Source organism: Balaenoptera ricei, chromosome 8, assembly GCF_028023285.1.
Source record: "Balaenoptera ricei isolate mBalRic1 chromosome 8, mBalRic1.hap2, whole genome shotgun sequence".
Taxonomy (NCBI): domain Eukaryota; kingdom Metazoa; phylum Chordata; class Mammalia; order Artiodactyla; family Balaenopteridae; genus Balaenoptera; species Balaenoptera ricei.
The window spans coordinates 74,564,337-74,584,711 of NC_082646.1; the positions used below are offsets into that span (position 1 = coordinate 74,564,337).

The following is a 20,375-nucleotide window of genomic DNA, read 5'->3' on the forward strand; positions in this document are numbered from 1 at the left end:
TGTGAAGATTAAATGAACATATATATGATAAGAACCTAGAATAGTGCCTGACACTTAGCTGGAGACAAGGTGGCTGACCCTTTTTTAAAGATCTTTTTTTGACATGGACCATTTTTAACGTCTTTATTGAATTTGTTACAATATTGCTTCTGTTGTTTATGTTTTGGTTTTTTGGCTGCCAAGCATTAGGGATCTTAGCTCCCCGACCAGGGATCACAGGGATCGAACCAGCACTCCCTGCATTGGAAGGTGAAGTCTTAACTACTGGGCCACCAGGGAAGTCCCTGACCCTCCTTCTTAAAAACAAACAAACAAGCCTCATGGGACCTCTGTCACTAGGGAACCACAGAAAGGCGATACCTGGGTATGGTGCTGCTACCAGCTCACTGTGTGGCCCAGGGTAAGGTCCCCACCCTCTCTGGGCCTCTGATGCCCATGGGATGAGGAAGCACAGAGGTCCTCACTATGGCCACGTTCTTTGACATGGTTGCCAATAAGCTTCAGGGGGCCCACAAAGCCCCTTAAATTGTAGGCAAAATGTGTGAATGCACATTTGTTTTTCTGAGAAGAAAGTTTCATTAGGTTTTCAAAAGTATATGTAGATCAGTGGTTGCTTAGAGCTGGGGGCAGGGATGAGGAGTGACTGCCAGTGGACGTGGGTTTCTTTTTGGGGTGATGAAAGGGTTCTAAAATTGTGATGATGTTGCACAACTCTGTAAACATGCTGAAGTGAATTGTACACTTTAAATGGGTGAAATATATCTCAATAAAACTGTTAGTTAAAAAAGTATATGTGAATAAAAAAGATGACAAATCAGGGAGAGCCCCTGGGGACAAAGGAACAGGGGCTCCTGAGCTAATTTCAATACCATCAAAAGCCTCCAGCGCCCTGTGGCCAACCAGGCTGCACATGGAATCCTGACCTGGTGGAAGGAATTGTATCAGTTCCGGTGGTAACACTGTGTCTTGAGGGCTGGTCAAAGCTATAAGGGCAAAGGTACAGTCTCTGAGGAATTAAAACAGAAAATCAAATGATACTTCATGATAAATAAGGAAAGGTAAGTACTTTGTGGAGGTAAAAATTCTCACCTAATCTCCCACCCCCATGCCCCCCTCCTCACCGTGTTGTGAGAGTTAATTACACAAGTGAGACAGGCTGGGCAGGCCAGGCACAGGGCAGGGGCTATCAGCTATTAGGTTTGTTAGCAATGGTACATGTGCAATAAACACTATTAATGATAGTAACCAGGGACTTCCCTGGTGGCGCAGTGGTTAAGAGTCTGCCTGCCAATGCAGGGGACATGGGCTCGAGCCCTGGTCCAGGAAGATCCCACAACCGCTGAGCCTGCGCGCTAGAGCCCGGAGCCACGGCTACTGAGCCCGTGTGCCGCAACTACTGAAGCCCGTGTGCCGCAACTACTGAAGCCCGTGTGCCTAGAGCCCGTGCTCCACAACAAGAGAAGCCACCGCATTGAGAAGACCCGCGCACCGCAATGAAGAGTAGCCCCCGCTCACCGCAACTAAAGAAAGCCCATGCGCAGCAACAAAGACCCAACGCAGCCAAAAAAAAAAAAGATAAAAATAAATAAATAAATAAATAAATAAAATTTTAAAAATAAAATAATAGTAACCATAACAATGCAGCAGGTCTGGTGGACAAAATCTTCCAAAACGGGTTGTTCGAGGGAACACAAGAGAAACAATAAAAGGCTGTGACTGTATTAGGTGAGCTCTCCAGGCCCTTCTATAGCTTCTATAGTCACTGATCCATCTTGGCAGAGTGGAGGGGGCCACAGGGATCTGGGTGTTGGTCAGTGGTAATAGGGAATGGTGTATGTGGCTGTTCCCGTAAAAAGGACCATCAGATTTCCTGCCCTACATCCAATCTTGTCTAGCTGCCTCCCTATGCAAGCCTCTTCTTCTGTTTTTCTTTAGTGTCTCTTACACATAAACTTTACAGGTAAGGAAGACCAATAAAAATCACTTTAGATTAAGGTTTATGGAATCTACATCCCAAGAAGCAACGGATTCTGGATTGGTAAAGTTCTTACATCAAAGTGAGCAAGTTAGAGGGCTCTGATGTTTACTTAGTGACCACTCTATGCCAGGCACTGTGCTTGGTGCTTTGCTTACATTATCTAATTGAATCATCAGAACACCTCCAGAAGGTAGGAATCATCCTCTTTTCCCAGATGAGGAAACCGAGGCTCAGATAGGTTAAGTACTTGAATCAGCCTGCCTCACCCAAGTCCAGACACTTTCTGCTATACCAGGCATCCCCCGTGAAGCCTGCAGGCCCTCTGGGAATGGATCTTGGATTTCAGCTTCTGGCCCGAGCACCAGAGTGAAGATTCATCTTCAGGCACAGGACAGGAATCACAGACTCTGTGGTGGAAGAGCTCCAGATGGGAGATGGAGCAGACGAGGCCAGGAGTCAGGTAAACCGTGCCGGGGATTCTCATTCTACTGTTGGGGGAGAATGTGCCTCCTCCAGAGCCAGTCCCAAAAGTTGCCTGGCTTTAGGGAATGCCATGTTTTAGATTTCCAAAATTAACACAGGCTTATTGGAGAATTTAGAAACACATAAACAAAATAAAAATCACTTGTAATCCCACCACGAGGACTTTCAGTTCTTTTTTTTCCTGTGTGAATCTGTGCAAATATATACATGTGTATATTCCAATTTAGCAGGAAGCACACTGTGAATACTATTTTTAACTTACTCTTTTTGCTTAAAAATACATCGTGAACACTTTTCAACGTAATTAAGTACTCTGCTATAACATAACTTTTAATGTTTGTGGAAGTGTTCCACACATGATTATTCTATTCTTTTTTTTTTAAGGTTGGCTACATTTTAAAAGTCTTAGTGACACTGCCTTCTCTGATCATCAAGAGAGATGGCTAGACCACTTGCAGAGTATAAGACAGTATAGACACCCAGGCATACACTCCATGCAGACCCCAAGGGGATAGAAGGTACAGGCAAACAAGGAATGGAAGATGGTGAGCTCCTGGCCACTGGGCATGTACCAGCGGATTCTGGTTTTGTGTCCCCCAATCCCCAACAAAGCACACATCCCTTACCTGTACTGGCATAGCCCAGAGGTTTGGGCACAAGAAGAAAAACCACATGAGCTGGTTGGTGTCGATGGCTACCAGGTTACAGATCTGCCCGGCAGTCATTTCCCCCATGGATAGGTTGGAGGTGGACAGGTGCATAATTTTATTGTAAATTTTGGTCTGGAAATGAGAGCAGAGTATTTCACATTTGTCATCATCAACATCCTAATCACCACCCCAGGTGCCATGTGTCTCTAAAGTGCAAGGGGCTTCTCAGACATTCCCCCATGGAGCCCCAGAGCAGCTCTGTAAAGGGCACTGCGTGATTGTTCCAGTTTTACAAATGGAGTAACTAAGGCTCAGAGAGGTAAAGGGCTTTGACTATAGTTCAAGCAAGTCAGAGAGGCAGCATTCACGTGAGGAATCTGTGCTAGCATGACAAGCTACTTCCCCAGCAAGCAAGGCCCTTCCCTTGGAGACAGGACTTAATTAGCTTTTAAATCTTAAAAGCAGATTTTCACGTCCAGTTGTATTCTTGATTTACCGGAGGTCCGTGGAGAACACACTTTAGAGCCATAAAAATGATGAAGGGTGGCAGCCATCTGTTTTAATGCGGCTTCTTCAACTGGGAAAGTGGGTATGCTCTGGGGCCAAGTCCTGTCTTAATTGAGCCTTTAAATAAAACAAGGATTCAGCCTGGGAAGGTCTTCTGTGAGACAAATGCTTGTGTCGATCAGCCCCAGCACCGTCCGGAGTCTGGCCACCCCAAGGACCTTGTTCTACTTCCCCAGGGTAGATGGGGAGCAGCCATGGTAATGGCTCCCTGTGAACTCCGAACCTAAAAGCTCTATGTGCGCAGTGACTGTGCCTCCCAGAAAGATGGCAATTGTCAGGCTCTGTGCCCTTAAACAAGGAAAAATGCATTCCTTTTAGGGATGCCTGCTCTTGAATGAAATTCTACTGTGCATTCTGTTGCAAGGTGGATTCCCAGCCCTTAATTCATCTTTTGTGTAAACCCGGGCTTTTTCGTGGGTCAGGTCTGCTTAAAGCATGAACCTGTTCTGTCTTTTTCGAGTTTATATATACCATGGGTAAGGTTTAATACAATGGCAATGACATTTTTTGACAGATCTATGCTCATCCTAAGTTATGTGCAATTTGTCTTTAAAGAATAATAATGAATCTAGTTTCAGTGAAGTAGGAACATACAGTAAACTATCAAATAAAGCATTATTAAGACCAGGATACAGAGAATTACACAACCGAAACCTGGTATATGTCAAAAATTATATATAATACAGGAATCTTGCTTCACAACTTTTCATGCAAGAACTGTGGTTCTTCTCAAACTCATGAAGACATAAACCCTTATCTATAAATTTCTGTAAATCTCTGAAAGGAAGAAGTTTTTTTCTAATTTGCTCCCATAATTAATGCCAGCATTTTCTTTTGGGGACATAATGAATTCATGCAAAAGATTCAGACAGTTTAATAAAAATAATTACATGCTAATACATTAAAAAAACATATTTGGCTTTTTTAGTATAATTGGAAAATATTGGGCTAGTGTGTGATTTATGACAGAAATAGAAAGTAGATTTAATTACAAAACTGCTTGACTATGAAATTGGCTGCTGTTTGTGGTGATACATGCCTGCCTGTCACTGGAGGGGTCTGGACAGAGTTTGGGATTTTAGAGAGGTTTTCTGAACTAGCAATAGCTTGGTTCTCCTAGATCTGAACCCCTACGAGTCTTAGAGGGTCTTACATTTTCCTGGGATCTTTCTACCATTCTTACTTGATGACATTCATGAGGAAATGAAAAACCACTGGAGATGGACAGCTTCACAAGCTGTGCGCTATACAACTCCAGGGGGCGCCACTCACATGGACTATACCAAGATAACCAGAGTTTGGACCCAGACACAGTCTCCAGCCCAGGCTATACCCTTCTCCTCTCAGTTCCTTTTCTGCAATGCCTCTGATCCTGGCTCCCAGAGGACCAATCAATGTTCATGATTCTGAGAAAAATTTCTGAAGAATGAGCTGGCTTTGGGATTTAGTCACAACTTCCTAGTGTTCTACTGACTTCATGGGAATTGCTGGGTATGGCAGAATCTGCCAGCTGTCCCCCACTGTCAATTCTCTTCTTTTTGTAAGAAGAATTTCTAGCCGGGCATATATGGCTGTCAAGAATAAAGACCAGGGACTTCCCTGATGATCCAGTGGTTAAGACCCCACACTTCCACTGCAGGGGGCACAGGTTCGATCCCTGGTTGGGAAACTAAGATCCCACGTGCCGCGTGGTGTGGCCAAAAAAAAAAAAAAGAAAAGAAAAAGAATAAAGACCACACTTTCTAGCCTCTCTAGGTATAGCCATGTGGCCAATTTCTCCCCAGTGGGATGCGAGAGGATCTGTGCAACTTCTGCATCATGATTTGAAAAGAAGGCAGCATTCCTTCCTATTGTCCCATCTTTCTTCTTGTTAGTTTAAATGTAGACACGATAGTGGCAATTTCAATAGTCTCATTAAACCATGAGACAAAGTCATGTAAGAAGGCTGGCAAAGCAACATTACAGAAGCAGCCAAGGTCTCTGATGATTGTATAGCTGCCTCATCAGCCCTGACTAAATGTGCAAAACAAACTTGTATCCTATTTAAACCACTATCACACTGGGTCTCTCCATTCCAACAGTGGAACCAAAATTCTAATGAAAACACTAGGGCTCATCACCACCTTGCCTAATGGGGCCCTGAATCCTTCCTGACCTTGACCATCCTTTCAACCGACTCTGAGAAGGAAGCCACAGCAGACAGGAACAAGAACCTAGACCCAGGGACTTAGCAGGCTGGATATGTCTCTCTTGTCATGACCCAAGATTTAAGAGTTCAAATAGATCTTACAGTCTATCTAGTCTTGGTATGTCAAACATGCTTCTTTGTAACCAAAGAAGACTGTCTGGTAACAGAGCCCTGGAACAACATTTATAGAAGGATTCTTAGGCTGCACTTGCAATCAGCAGGAAAAAGTGCTGTGATTGATTAGTGATGTCCGTCCCATTCAAGGCTGAGCAGTTGACAACTCAGATCTAGTCCAAGGCAGAACTAGGGATAGAACTACAACATTTCCCAAGACCAGCCCAAGGCACTCTCCACTATGTCACACTGCCTTGTCAATGGTTATTGTTTCAAAACACTGTTAAAGGGCAACAAGAAAATAAATTCACAGCAGAATCATTCTTGAGTGTCCATCAGGACAAATAATGCAGTTCTTATTGTGAAGTGAAAAGAATAATCATTCAAGTACCTGTATTGCTCCTCTCAAGTTAATTCCAGTTTCAATGGCGACATAGTAGGATGCTTGCAGAAATGTCCTTTGTAGTAGGAGGGCAAGGAACAGAAGCACGGCTAAGACGTAGGCATTAGCAAGGAACTCTTGGGATGAGACAAAGTAAACCCCGAGAAATTGTGTCTGTTGGAAAGAGAAATTCAGAGGTGGTAGTCGTTGCCAGCAAAATGACTGCCATTGGTACCTGTTACTGGGCCATAGAGGCCATTATTATAGGACCCTCCATGCTTGCAAGCCTTGTGCAACTGTTTATGAGTGAAAAATAAGACTAGCATTCTTCTAACTATAGGGAGGGTTGCCCATACTCTCTCCATCAATAAACTTAGGTGAACAGAATGTGGCCCAGTTCTAACCTCATGCCCATAAATATGACTCTCAGCTTTGTGGCCACCAGGCCAGGGGAGCTCACTCTGAATAGGACAAGAATAAATAGAGCGAATCACAGAGCAGCCAAAACTAGAACTGCTAGAACAGATCCCACGACGTGTGTTCTCTGCTACAAAAACAGAATCAGCTGAGGCTTTGTCCCACATTCACCAACAGCCTGAACTGTAGAAACTTCTGGGGAGAAAGACCAGCAGAAAACATGGCGGTAGTGTTCCCAGGCGAGAGATGGGAACTCATTGCCTATAATTGACTATTTCAGACCCAAGCGCCCCAGCCTTGTGGGCTCCTGGGACCTCCTTTTAAATGTAAGATTTCCTGCACCTCCAGCAAGATCTCAGATGATAAGCAGTGGGGAGGAAAAAAAAAACACTTTGACTTCATTGCTAAAGATACCAGGGAACAACAGCATGTGTTTCTAAATTCATCATCAACAGCTCCCAGGAAAACTTTGATCTTGATTAAGTCCATCGCTCCCCAGCAGAGCCACATCAGTGTTTCCATGAAGACATAGCTCTCCCCTTCCGGAGACTCTGCCCTGAACTTTGCAAGTGATTTGGAAGGGTGTGGGAACTGCTGCTGCGGGATAAAGAGTGGTGGGAACAAAGTGATGAGAGGGAGCCTGATGGCGTGTCCACACCAGAGCAGGCTGAAAGGGTCAGGATTCTAAGCGGAGTCCTGTTCCTAGAGTCAGAAATTCCTGCATCCTGGATACAGGCCTTTTTGATGGTAGAGAAGATCTTGCCTCTTGGTTCAACAGACCCCTTTAACCAGCCCTCACAGCTCCATGGAGCTGGTCCTGGTTACAACTGTATGGCCCTTCCTCTGTGGGATGGGGTCTCTCCCTTTTGGGGAACAGCAGGAAGCAGATATAGGGAGAAGTGAGGTCTCCTAGAAGGGGGTCCTACTGACACCTGAAGCCCCTGACTCTGTCTCATTTGTTAAAGTACAACAGGGAAAGGGAGAAGGGAGAAGGGAGAGAGGGTGGGGATGGCTGGAAGCAGCAAAATGGACCTTAAAACTAGGCCATGTGGCTTAAGAACCTGACCTTACAGGGAAGCAAGGGGCAGGATACAATATTTACCAGGTGCAATGCGCACAATACGCAATGAGAAGAGTACCATTATTAGCCCAATTTTACACATGAGGAAGTGGAGTTTCAGCATGGTTAAATGGCTGGCCCAAGGTCACATGCTGATAAAGGAAAACACGTGAACATGAACCTGTGTGATGCCAAAATCACTACCGTAGATCCACTACTTAAGCCTCATCCAGTCTTTTGACCTTGAGTCTCCTACTGTCAGCTACAAGCTTGTGACTTGTGGGGGACTGAAAGATGCCCACCTGGATGGTTCTGGGTCGAAAATGTAGTCATCCAGGCTTGGGAAAAACCTGGTCCTGTTTAACATGCCTTGGAATTCTTCTGTTCTACCAGCCTCTGTAGAGACCCAGCTCTGGAGAATAGAGTCCATTATTTTAAAGCCACAAAGCACATCATGCGGATTTATCCCAAAGGAAATAATTTAACATAAGGAAATAGCTGTATGTGCAAAGATGTACTATCTCCGGATTATAGCAGGGGGAGAGTGCAAAAACCCATGTAAATATCTAACCACAGGGGATGGGTAAGTATATTACGATACTCATGGGAACACTATGCAACCAAGAACACCAGTTACCATGAAAGCTCTCGAGCAGCATGGAATGACACTCATTCACTGTGTCACAATGATCAGAAAGCACATACGCTGGAGAATGAGGGCTAGAAAAATCAACCGATCTCATTGATTAGGCTATGGGTGCTATTTATTAAATACACTCATCAGTATTTGTACATTTTCCACAAAGCAACAAATTCTCTTTTTTCAGGTCTAAAGGCAAAGCCTTGACCCCTTCCCCTAACAACACACACACCCTGCGGTCAGAAATAATATTTATTTGGATCAAGAATTTTGTGACCTGTTAAAATGAAAATCTGCTTGCAGGTATAAGTCATTGATTGGGTCATTATTTGACCTCTCTTCAAAGAGACAGCATAAAAGAGATGGAGGCCAGAATAGCTACATTTTGATTAAGAAGTGGGATCTAGACTAGCCAAAGAGGCCCAGGATGCGGCCCAAGGAAGGCAGGCCCTGGGAAGCTTCAAATGGCTGTGAGAGCACTGGCATTGCCCAGCACCTTGAAGACTGGAGAGAAAAGGCCAAGGACTTACAAGTTGACATTTGGCGGGTGGTAAATGCTTTGGAAGATCAGATGCCCTTGTCTCACATTTTCACAAGCTCTCAGGGAGGAAATTGTGTTTGTTTCCAGGGGTTTCCCCAGTAGCGCTCAATAAATATATTTTAAATTAATCAGTGCATATGATCTTCATCCCTCATCTACTTTTTTTTTTTTTTTTTTTTTTAATTTATTTATTTATTTATTTTTGGCTGTGTTGGGTCTTCGGTTCGTGCGAGGGCTTTCTCCAGTTACGGCAAGTGGGGGCCACTCTTCATCGCGGTGCGGGGACCGCTCTTCATCGCGTTGCGCGGGCCTTTCACCATCGCGGCCCCTCCCGTTGCGGGGCACAGGCTCCAGACGCGCAGGCTCAGCAGTTGTGGCTCACGGGCCCAGCCGCTCCGCGGCATGTGGGATCTTCCCAGACCAGGGCTCGAACCCGTGTCCCCTGCATTAGCAGGCAGATTCTCAACCACTGCGCCACCAGGGAAGCCCCCCTCATCTACTTTTTATAGAAGCTATACATTTCCCCATTTTACAGTCAAGCCAACAGAGGCCTGCAGAATGTAAGTGACTGCTGAAGAGTGCAGAGGGAGCTTGTTGCAGAGGTAGGCCTAGCACCCAGGACCCTTGATTCTACAGGTCTGACTCCCGTTGCCCCTGCCTGGCCAGAGGTATGACTGGAAAGGCTCCTTTCCCTTGTTCTCTGGAGCTTAAAGGAGAGGGGGACACTTGGGATCTTGCTTCCAATTTTGGCAAGGGCCAAAAAGTGAATTGCTTGTAGGTCCCAGTTCTGGGAGGCCCTGGGTAAAAACACTGAGAACTGTCTTTGACCACTCACAGACCAAGGCACCCACCGATCAATCCACAACCATTTGACATCGTGGTTTAGAGCTTAGACTTTGAGGTTAGCCATATCTGAGTCTGAGCTCTGACTCATTAGGTTAGCTACTATGTCCTTAGTAAGTTCCTCAACCTCTCTGAGCTTCAGTTTCCTTACCTGTAAAATGAGGCCATTAAGGGTTTCTACTTCAGAGAGTTGTTATGAGAATCCAATGTAACAATGTAGGTAAAAAATTTTTTTAGTAAGTGTAAGTAGTAACAGTAACATCTGCATTATTCATTGAAGAATCATTTCTCCTGTGCCTCCTGGGTGTCAGGCATGGAGCTCGGCACACAGAGGTCAGACAATGCAGGTCCTGTCTTAGGAGACTCAGGGTCAAGTTGAGGAAAAAAGAAAAGGGGTGCTTTGATGGTGCAAGCATAGGATATTATGGGAGCACAGAAGAGGAGCATCTAATTCAACCAGAGGAAGGCTTCCTGGAGGAGGTGACATTGGAGATGCATCTTGGCAGCTGAGAGGGGGTTAGTGACGCATGCCAGACCAGAGCTGCTCATGGGCACTGTCGTAAAGAGACCAACCCACACGCTGACATCACAAAATCACAGAAATGCATATAAGTTCTCAAAGTGCCCACAGTGATAGCCACAAATATAGGCGTCCAAATGGGAACACAGGTATACACAGAAAGAGACATACCAAGAGACACAGGGACAAACAGAAGGACATACGCATAGACTCATAAGCAGGTCTCAGGAGAACTCATTCAGAAACAGTACACACTCACTAACCTACACATGACTCCCACTGAGGTTTAGAGGCCATTTGAAGCTTTGGCCCTGAGATCAAACCCAGACTGTTCTTTCTTTTTTTCTCTGCTCAGCTCACAGCCTAGAGCAGTGCTGGCAGGTTTCAGATGCCAGCAGTTTTTCATAAATCCTTGCCCCCCTGACAGATCAGAGGCATCCGTGGAAGGTGACAGATTGTTGGTGGGGGTTGGGTGAGAGAGGGGGCTGGAAAGAGATCTACTGTGGGCTGTGCACAGCCTGGGTCCCAGCTTTCCCTGGGGAGTGGCAGGGGGACAGGAGTGCCAAAGACCTAGCAGGCTATATGACACTTCCAGCAATAAAAGAAGAGATAAGAAAGGCTTGTCCTTGAAGATGCCAAGGGCGGTATGATTCTTGTCAAGTGTGAGTATCCTGGCGAGGGAAGAGAGGACAGGGCAGCCACTGATAACAGAGTAAACAACGGGTGCCCAGCTGCGCTGACTGCAGCAGGATGGATTCAGGCTGAGCGGAAAGAAGGGCTTTCTCACTGAGAGGGTTGTTAAACACTGTGACGTGTAGCTAGAGAGCTTCCTTCTTTGTTCATAAAGACCAGAATAGCACCTGTCTCTCTGGGTTAGAGCTGCCTGCTGGGAGGTAGGGGGGTGAACCAAGTAACTTTAATAAATGACCCCTTTCCCCTACTTTCTGGGCCCAGAAGCCCAAATGAGAATTAAGCCATATCCCAAGCAACCACACGATTGAGGACTCTTTGTTGCTGACATTGGAGACTATATTTACTTTCAACTCTCGTTTCTATGTCTGTAATTTGCTGATTGTATTTGGGCTGCAGGGAACAAATACTAAATTTGATAAGGCCTGCTGCCACTGAGGCAGGGCCACCTGTCTCGGCGATTTATGTGCCAACAAGTAACTGAGACAAGAGCGTTCCAATGAGAGGGCAGCAAATCTCAGGGTTTGTGTATAAACAAAGAGAAAAGAGAAGGCAAAGCTAACATTCAGATGAACTAATATTCTAAGTGTTGTTCTCACCATCTCTTTGACACATCCGCCCTCAGAGTTCTTAGGAGACTGGCATAAGAGTTTTGGGAAACATAGGAAGAAGAAGACGATGTGGACAAGTTGATAAGGGCTCTGGCTGGTGTCACTTCCCCCTAATATTAACAACTGGCTCCATGCTGCTGCAGTTTTATCAGTGTGGAGTATTTGGGGGTCATCTAAGGTCAGACTGAACCTGAAGGTGACACTCCTGTGGACAAGAGAAGAAGTCTCTTCCCCCCTCTTTTGGGGCCAAATAAAGTTCAGCGGCTCAAAAGCCACTGAAGTCTAAATAAGCAAAAAGAGTCCTCAAAGTCTTTTTTTTTTTTTTTTTTTAGGCTTTCTCAAGTTTATTTTTTAAAGAAATTGACACATTATAGAAGCATTTTCTAAAAGCGAAAAAACTGTGAAGTACAGTAAAGTTTTCATAAAATTTATTTCAAAGTTAATAGTCCTCACATTCTTGATTGAACAAGAAATCTACCCATCTTAGCCTAGCCAACTCCTATGCATCTGTCAAGGCCCCATTCAAATACCCTCTCCTCTATGAAGCTGTCATGATCACTGGCTGAGTTAGTCACTCCTTCTTCCCATAGTTCCTTGTATCTATTTCCGAGTAGTAGTATTTAACACATGGTATAAAAATATTTTATTTAGATTTCTCTCTCCTCCATTGGGTTTCACAATCCTTGGAGCCAGCAGTGATGGCTTGATAATAATAATCAATTTAGCATCATGATTGTAAATGCCCAGACTATGGAGTGAAAGAGACTTGGTTTCAAATCCTGACTCTGTCACTAACTAGCTGAGAGACCCTAGGAAAAGTTACTTAACCTCTTTGAGCCTCAAGTTCCTCATCTGTAGAATGGGGATTAAAATACCTACCTTATAAGTTGTATGGTTATGTGAATTATATCTCAATAAAACTGTTACAAAAAAACTTACCCTAAAGGGCTGTTTTAGGGATTAAATGAGATAACACATGGATAACTTCTGCACACAGCCAGGCATGTATTAAGCAGTCAATAAATGGTTGTTATTATTGTTAATCCTCCTCATCGTAACCATTGCCTCTATACTCTCACAGCCTAACCCAGGTCTGGCACATGGTAGGGTTCAATAATCATTTGCTGAGTAAATCAGACAAACAGACTTGGAGTGTCTCATATTCCCGGCCAAAAGTACTCAGCTGATTAATTATATCTCTGGAAAAAATTCATATGACCCTCCTGAGGATTAAATGGTATCTGCAATTTTGGAGTCCACGAGATGAATAACATTACACAAGGGAGAGTCGTAAATTAGTAGTCAGATCCCTAATTAGTAATTCCCTGCATCATTTTTGGACTGTCTGTTTGTGGTTAAAAGGTTATAATGATGTTCCTGCTGGGAAAATAAGACTCTGAATTTTATTAGAGGTGAAAAGTTTTCCGTTTCGTGACCATCTAAACCTAAGTGGCAGCAAAGAAACAGATGGAAGAATTAAGTACTCCACCCTCACCCCCAGAGTGGATGCTATTGCCCCAAGAAAGGAAGATAAACCCCAGAAAGATTTTCTGTCTCTGTTGTCCGAACAAATTTCAGTCTGTAGCATCTTTAGAGCTGGAAAGGCCATTGGATATCATCTAGTCCAATGGGTTTCAAATATTTTTAAGACATGGAACTCTTTTTTAAAAAGAAATTTTAATGGGCAAGTCTAACATATTAATAAAACTGGGGCAGCTTTTAATAAAATTTGGAGTGGAGGGAGAAAAAGCCCTACACACGGAGGTTTCCCACTCTCCTCCCCCCAAAAGCGCCACCAAAATGGCCCTGCCGAATATTGAGTGCTGTGCATATACAAAACTGAAGAAGATAGATTCGTGAAAAGTTATTTAGAGTCTGTTAAGATGACATGAACTAAAAGCTAACAAATAGGAGCTCTAGACACAGGATAAACAAATGCACTTCCTGCAACTTTCTGAATGATGACATAACTGAGAGAGGTATTATGGTGATTATGGTATGGTGAAAAGAGCAGAGTGCCATAAATCCTCTAGGGGCACAAGCTTGCCTTCTAACGTTTCTGTTGACCAGATGCAGAGCATCTCCTAGAGGGGGATATTGCTAAGGGTCTGTGCATGGTAAGGAGCTGCCCCGGTGCAGCCACAGATCACACACATCGGCCTCTTGCCCTTTCTCACCCGTGAGTGAAAACCTTGCAAAGGGTGCCCTGCTCTACCTCTGGGTGGCCTACCTTGGGCTGGAAGACGTGATTCTCCTTCCCGAGGTGGTCCACGATTCCAAAGATGCACAGTGGCCCGGCGAAGCCCAGCAGGTCAGCCAAGATGCGGAAAGTGCTGCTGAGGACCAGGCGCCTCCCGAAGGCATGGCAGAGGGCCTGCCAGATGGCCCGGGCACCCTGTGTGCTTTGCATGTCCTTCCGCTGCCCAGAGAGACCCATGGCCGGGTCAGAGTGGCTGAGGGCCCATTCACAGCAGGGCCCAGCCTCCCAGGGAGCTCCTGGCTCCTGCTGCCTGGGGAAACCCAGTGGCATCTGCTGCAAAAAGGTGAACTCCAGGAAGAAATTATGGAACCACCAAGCGTGTGGTTGTGTGGGTCCATACGGGGACCCAACATGGTCCAGATGGGGAAACTGAGGCCAGATGATGGATCAAGGTCACACAGCTGGTCAGGGACTACGTGGGGAGCACAGCACTGTAATGAGGGAGTAACATATGCCAGTCCAGTGCCACTGTGTCTGCCTCAGCGTCTCCCCTTGATGCTAGGGCAGAAGCAGTGAAGGAGCACTGGACTGGGAGTCAGGCAACTGGCTCTACTACCCACCATCTGTGGGCCAGCTCTGGGGAGGTCACAGCCTTTCTCAGGGCCTCAGTTTCCTCATCAGTGATTTGGAGAGATGCCTGCCTGGCCCAAATCATAGAGTTATTGTAAGGATCAGGCTACTAATGCCCCTGCTCTCCAAATGGGTGAAAATTCCCACCTTTACAGTCACTGAGCTCCAAAAGGAAGAGCACAGGCCATGGGAAATCAGTACCTCCCTTCAGGGCCTCAGTTTCCCCACATGGACAATGAAACTGTTAGACCAGATGAGCTAAACTGTGAGGGTCATTCCAGCTGTGACTGTCCTATGAGTCTTTGGTCTTGGACTTGTCCCTGGTTCACTGTGTGACTTAGGGCAAGCCTCTTCCTCTCACTGGGACTCAGTTTCCCCACTGTCCCATCAAGGGTTTGACCTGATACCTTCTGATGTCCCCATCTGTGACTCTAAACCAGAGGGCAGGGAATGGATGGTGTGGCCATGCCCCCACTGACCGCCTGGGCATCGAAGGCCTCGCAGAGCCGCTGGTAGTTGGTGAGGGCCCTCATGGCAATGGGCAGCTTCCCAATGGCTCGGAGATCAATGGGCTTCTTGTGGGCAGTCTTGATGAAGGCGTTCATCCACCAGTAGGTGCCTTTGGACAGCAGGTTCACGAAGGGCTGCAGGAAACGCACCCCCAGGTCCTGCAGGTCCTCTGGGGGCTTCACTTCCCTCGGCATCTTGAAGAAGATGTATCTCTGTAGGGCACATGGGTCACTGGGGATGGGTAAGTGCAACTTTTCACCACCCACTATTCTGCCTCAGCAAAGATCTGGGGTTGTGACATCCCACCCTTGACCTCTAATAGATGGGGCCATCGTTTGCCTATTCCCAGGAAAAGGATCCCCCAACTCCTCTTGGCTACCAGCGCCAGGGCCTCCTGACTCATAACTCTTCATCGAGGGCCCCTCTGAATCCCCTGGGGTGGGTTGGGCTGGGGAGGAGCAGCTCCCATATACCATCTTCTCCTACAATTCTGAAGATGCCATTGTGTTTCATGTAGGGTTTGCAGAATGAGGAGCCATGCAGACCTGGGTTTGAATCCTGCCTCCTCTGCTTACTAGCAAGGCGTCTTTGGACACATCTCATCTAAAGTGTCTCCTCATCTAAAAAGGGGATCATGTGAGGGTCAGTGGAGGTAGGGAATATAGAAGCCTCTATAGGCTGCAAATCACCAACTAAAGCAGAGGAGTCAGAGAATGCAGATTAAAGTAGCACTTTTTGCTCATCAGACTGGCGCAAATTAGAAATGGCTATAGCCCCCCTTGCTGGTTGGAGAAAGGGAAAGCGCTTTCTGATTCATTGCTGGTAGGTTACAGCATTTCTGGAAGGTAATCTGCAGCATCAATTAACATTTAAAATACACAGACCCTTTGAGCCAGTAACTCCATTCCTTGGATTCTCTCCCATAGAAATAAAAGCAGCAATACACAAAGATATAGGTATGTTGAATATGCCATTATTTATGAAGGTAAAAAGTTGGCAACAAAGTGAATGTCCATCACTAGGGTAATGGCTGAATAAATTATGGCTCATCCCCACTATGGAATATTATGCAGCCGTTAAGGAAGCTAAATTAACCATATCAGACTTGGAGGGAGTCCCCAGGGGTATCTGTTAGATGAGAAAAGCAAGCTGTGAAAAACTATGTATAATATGATCCCATTTTTAGAAAACTAATATTGAAAGAAAAAAACAATACTTATATGTGTTGAGAAGAAATTCTTAACAGATACAAGTATGTGGTATTATATTAATAAAAGCAAAGAATGGAAGGACATATACTAGGCTGTTAATCTGGGTTACCTGGGGAGAGAGAGGTTGGGGGAGGGGAGGGTATGAATCTCAGAGAGGGAAAGGGGGCAAGCAAAAATGATAAAAAAACAAAAGACATGTATGTAGCCACATTTGCCACGTTTACTCATTCATGTGTAACTATATGAATACATTAAAATAAGCCTCCCTGACCTCAAAAAGAAAAAAAAAATCAAACAAACTCAGAGAAGCCAGTACCTGAAGCTTTTATTTCCTCTCTATGGGATTAAAGCCAGAATCCTACAGCCTCAGCTGTCACTTCCTCTCCCCCTGGAAGCCTGGGGTAGAGGGCAGCTGGGCCGAATGGAATGTTCCTCCTGAAACTTTTCCCACTGGCCTCAACTCTCCTTTTGGGAGCAGGTAAAAGCAGCTGACTCCTTCTAGGGCTTGGCTAAGAAGAGGGTGGGGACCCACACCCAGGCGCAGGACACGGGTCAGAAGCCCCGCCCTGGCCCAGGTGTGTCCTCAGGTGGGTGGCAGCCCAGGAGTGGCCCGCTTACCCTCACCCTGATGACGTTGACCTCCACGAGGAGCAGCATCCCGTAGAGGATCACCAGCAGCCCCGTGAGGCAGAAGCGCAGCTGCGAGAAGCCGATGTCATGGTCGTAGAACTTGACAAACTTGATAGTCTTGGTGATGAAGGCCAAGGTCCAGTAGACTAGAAGGGCTGCCGAGGAGAGACAAGAGAGCACGGAGGATGTGTGTGCACGTATTCATGTGTGTGTGTGCAACTGTGAGGAAGAGGACAGAAAATAAGTGTGTCAGGGAAGAGGTGTGTGTGTGGACAAGCAAGTGTTATGGGTGTGAGTATGCACATTTCTGAGTAAAGGGGTGTCCGTGCATGTGAATATATGAGTGTGTAATTTTGAGACGATTGTGCATACATTAAAACATTCATGATAGGTATGTTCAAAAATAATAATCATCTTGAAGTCAAGGTGGTCAGCCAAATTTCCCTTTACAACAAATAAGAAGAAAAATAGTGGAATTATTTCTTGAATTTAACTAAGTTATAGGCACCATACCAAATAAGCACTTTAATCATATTTATCTCATTTATTTCTTATATTAGCCTTGTGAAGGAAGTGCTGCCGTCATGCTCAGTTTAACATACAAAGGAATCGAGGCTCAGAAAGGTTTGGTAACTGATCTAAGGTCACACAGCCATTAAGTGGACTAGCCTAGTGCCGGAGCCTGTGCATGTAGGCTCCACCCTACAATGGCTTCCTTGTGAATTCCCAAGCTGGGAAGATCTTAAAGGTCCTTCAATCTAGCCCTTTCATTTAACAGATGAGGAACCTGAGGCCCAGAGAGAGGAGGTGACGTGTCCAAGCTCACTGCAAGTTAGTGACAGAGAGAGGGTGAGGGCCTAGGTCCCTGGCCCCCAAGTCCAGAGTCCACTACGGCATGATGATGCTCCTCAGGGAGCCTGGGGAGTGGGGGATACAAAAGAATGAGTCACAGTCCTGAGAGGCAGTGTGTATAGTGGTTAGAGCCGGGCCTGCAGCCAGATACGCCTGGGGGGGGGGGGGCACAGATTCTCTGACTTAATAGCTATGTGACCTTGGGTAAGTCATTTAACCCATCTAGGCTTCAGTTTCTTCATCCATAAATGGGAATAATAATAGTACTACCTCAAAAGTCGTCATGAGCAATGTATGGAGAGCATTTAGCACAGTGAGCCTGGCACACAGTGGGTGCTCTTTGGATATCAGCTGTTAACATATTTGTTATCTCCAGATTTCAGACCTTGGACCATAAACATCAGGAGCCATCTGTGGATTCTATCCTGTAAATTCCCACCCACCCCCATCCAAATCCACCAATAAACCACAGTCAGCTGGTGACAACAAAAGAGAGCAGTAACTAAGTCCCCCTTTAGGGGGTGCTTTAGCACAGGCAGTCCTTCCCCAATTACTCCCTAGAGTCATCTGCTCTGCGATATATGATATATATGATCTTGTATGTGATATAAGGTCAGCCTAAATGCCTAGAGCTCCTCTGTCACCCTGCCTTCATCCCTAGGTGGGTCAGGACATAAATGCCAGGGCATCTCTTGGGGACAAAAGCTGGGGTCTGTCTCAGCCTGGCTCTGGGCTGGGAACTAGGTTGAGACATTGAACTGGGGAGGGACAAATGCCACCTGAGTGAGAGCATCAGGATAGAGGGCAGGAGCATCCGCTTCTGGTCCCAGCCCTCAAGACTGGGATGACGTCCCTCAGCTGGGTCAGGTCTCCAGGTCACAAGGAATCCCCTAGCTGGGGGACATCCCCCTGCATCCACACCTATACTCTCCCAACAGACTCTATCCCAGGGACCAGAACCTCTTCAGACCTTCGTGAGGGTTCCTCCCGGGGCCAAGACTTGAAAATATGTCTCAGATTGGTCTTGCCTCTAACACGTAACAGATATGGTTTGATTTGATCTTTGTAAGAACCCTATGCCTTAGGCAGGGACTTATTATTCCTGTTCAGATAGGGAAAATGAGGCTCAGAGAGCCTGAGTGTCTTGTCCAAGGTCACACAGGGAGTTAGTTGTGGACCCAGGACTAAGCCCAGGGTTTATTTCCACAGTCCCATCCTACAGTGCTGAGCCCTCAGCCTGTTGCCAGACACAGCAGCATTAGGTAAAAGCTTAGTGCATGTCTGAGAGAAAGGAGAAAGGAAAGAAAGTAGTAAAACACAGGGGCTGCTGGTGAGTTTTAAACTCTGAATTCCCATTACCTCTGCTTCATCCCTCCCTTTCTTCTCCCTCACCCCTACATCCTACCTATTACCAAATTCTATTTTACCTCCTAATTATCTTGAATCCACTCACTTCTGTCCATCTGGGTGGCCACCTGGGTCAGGTCACCATCATGTCTCCCCTGGACCACCTTAAGAGCTTTCTCATGGTTTCCCCACTTCCCCTCTTGCCCTCCTCCAACCTAGCCTCCGTAGAGCAATACATTTAATCAAATATGATCTCAACACACCCATGTTCATAGGAGCATTATTTGTAATAGCCAAAAGGTGGAAGCAACCCAACTGCCCATTGATGGATGAATGGATAAACAAAATATGGTGTGTGTGTGTGTGTGTATATATATATACATATATATACACACACACACACACACACACACACACACACAATGGAATATCATTCCGCCTTAAAAAGGAAGAACATTCTGACACGTGCTACAACATGGGTGAAACCTGAGAATATAATAAGTTAAATGAACCAGTCACAAATGGACAAAATAGTGTATGATTCCACTTATACGAGGTGCCTAACGTAGTCAGATTCATAGAGACAGAAAGTATTATCGAATGATGGTTTCGAGGGGTTGAGGGAAGTTATTGTTTAATGGGTGCAGTTATTGTTTAATGGGTGCAGTTATTGTTTAATGGGAAGAGGAAAGAGTTTTGGAGATGGATGGTAGTGATAGTTACCCAACAATGTGAATGTATTGAGTGCCACTGAACTGTACACTTAAAAGTGGTTAAAATGGTAAGATTTACGTTATGCATATGTTAACACATACACACACACATCCCAATCCTCAACGGCTTCCCATCGCCCTTGGGATAAAGAATAACGCCTGTAGTGTGGCCTTCAAGGTCTTGCCCCACATGCCACTCCAACCTTCAAAGTTCAGCTCCCTTCTGTTCTCTGCACTTCAGCTGCTGTTTTTTGCCGAGACTTCCTAATGCGCTTTGCATCTTCTGCCTCTGGGCCTTTGCACATGCTGCTCCTTCTGCCTGAAGCATTCCCCTGTCCCTTCTCGCAGTTAGTTCCTACCTATCCTGCAGTTCTCAGCTCAAACATGACTTTCTCACAGAACACCTTCTGATCTCACCTGGGTCCAGGAACAAGGTTACTTCGCGGGACAATGTAAGCCACATCATGGGTCACCTTTCTGCAGGACTCCAGACCTGTGACCGGACAGTAGCTTCCTCAAAGGGCCAACTATTCCCCTAATACCCGCTGCCCTGCAGCTCATGGGGTGCATCCTCTTCCCTTTTCCCTGTTCTAGAATT

The 20,375-nt window shown here is 45.8% G+C and overlaps 1 protein-coding gene across 1 annotated transcript in view; it reads right to left on the minus strand.

The window, feature by feature from the left end:
• ABCC8 (ATP binding cassette subfamily C member 8) overlaps positions 1–20,375 on the minus strand; it is a 74,894-nt gene that overhangs the window by 46,667 nt on the left and 7,852 nt on the right. Inside the window, exons 4-8 of the mRNA XM_059931214.1 lie at positions 16,854–17,020; positions 14,994–15,236; positions 13,915–14,103; positions 6,372–6,536; positions 3,088–3,243 (exon numbers count right to left, since the gene is read on the minus strand). Of these exons, the coding sequence (XP_059787197.1) occupies positions 3,088–3,243; positions 6,372–6,536; positions 13,915–14,103; positions 14,994–15,236; positions 16,854–17,020 (920 nt within the window). The remainder of the gene's footprint in view (positions 1–3,087; positions 3,244–6,371; positions 6,537–13,914; positions 14,104–14,993; positions 15,237–16,853; positions 17,021–20,375) is intronic.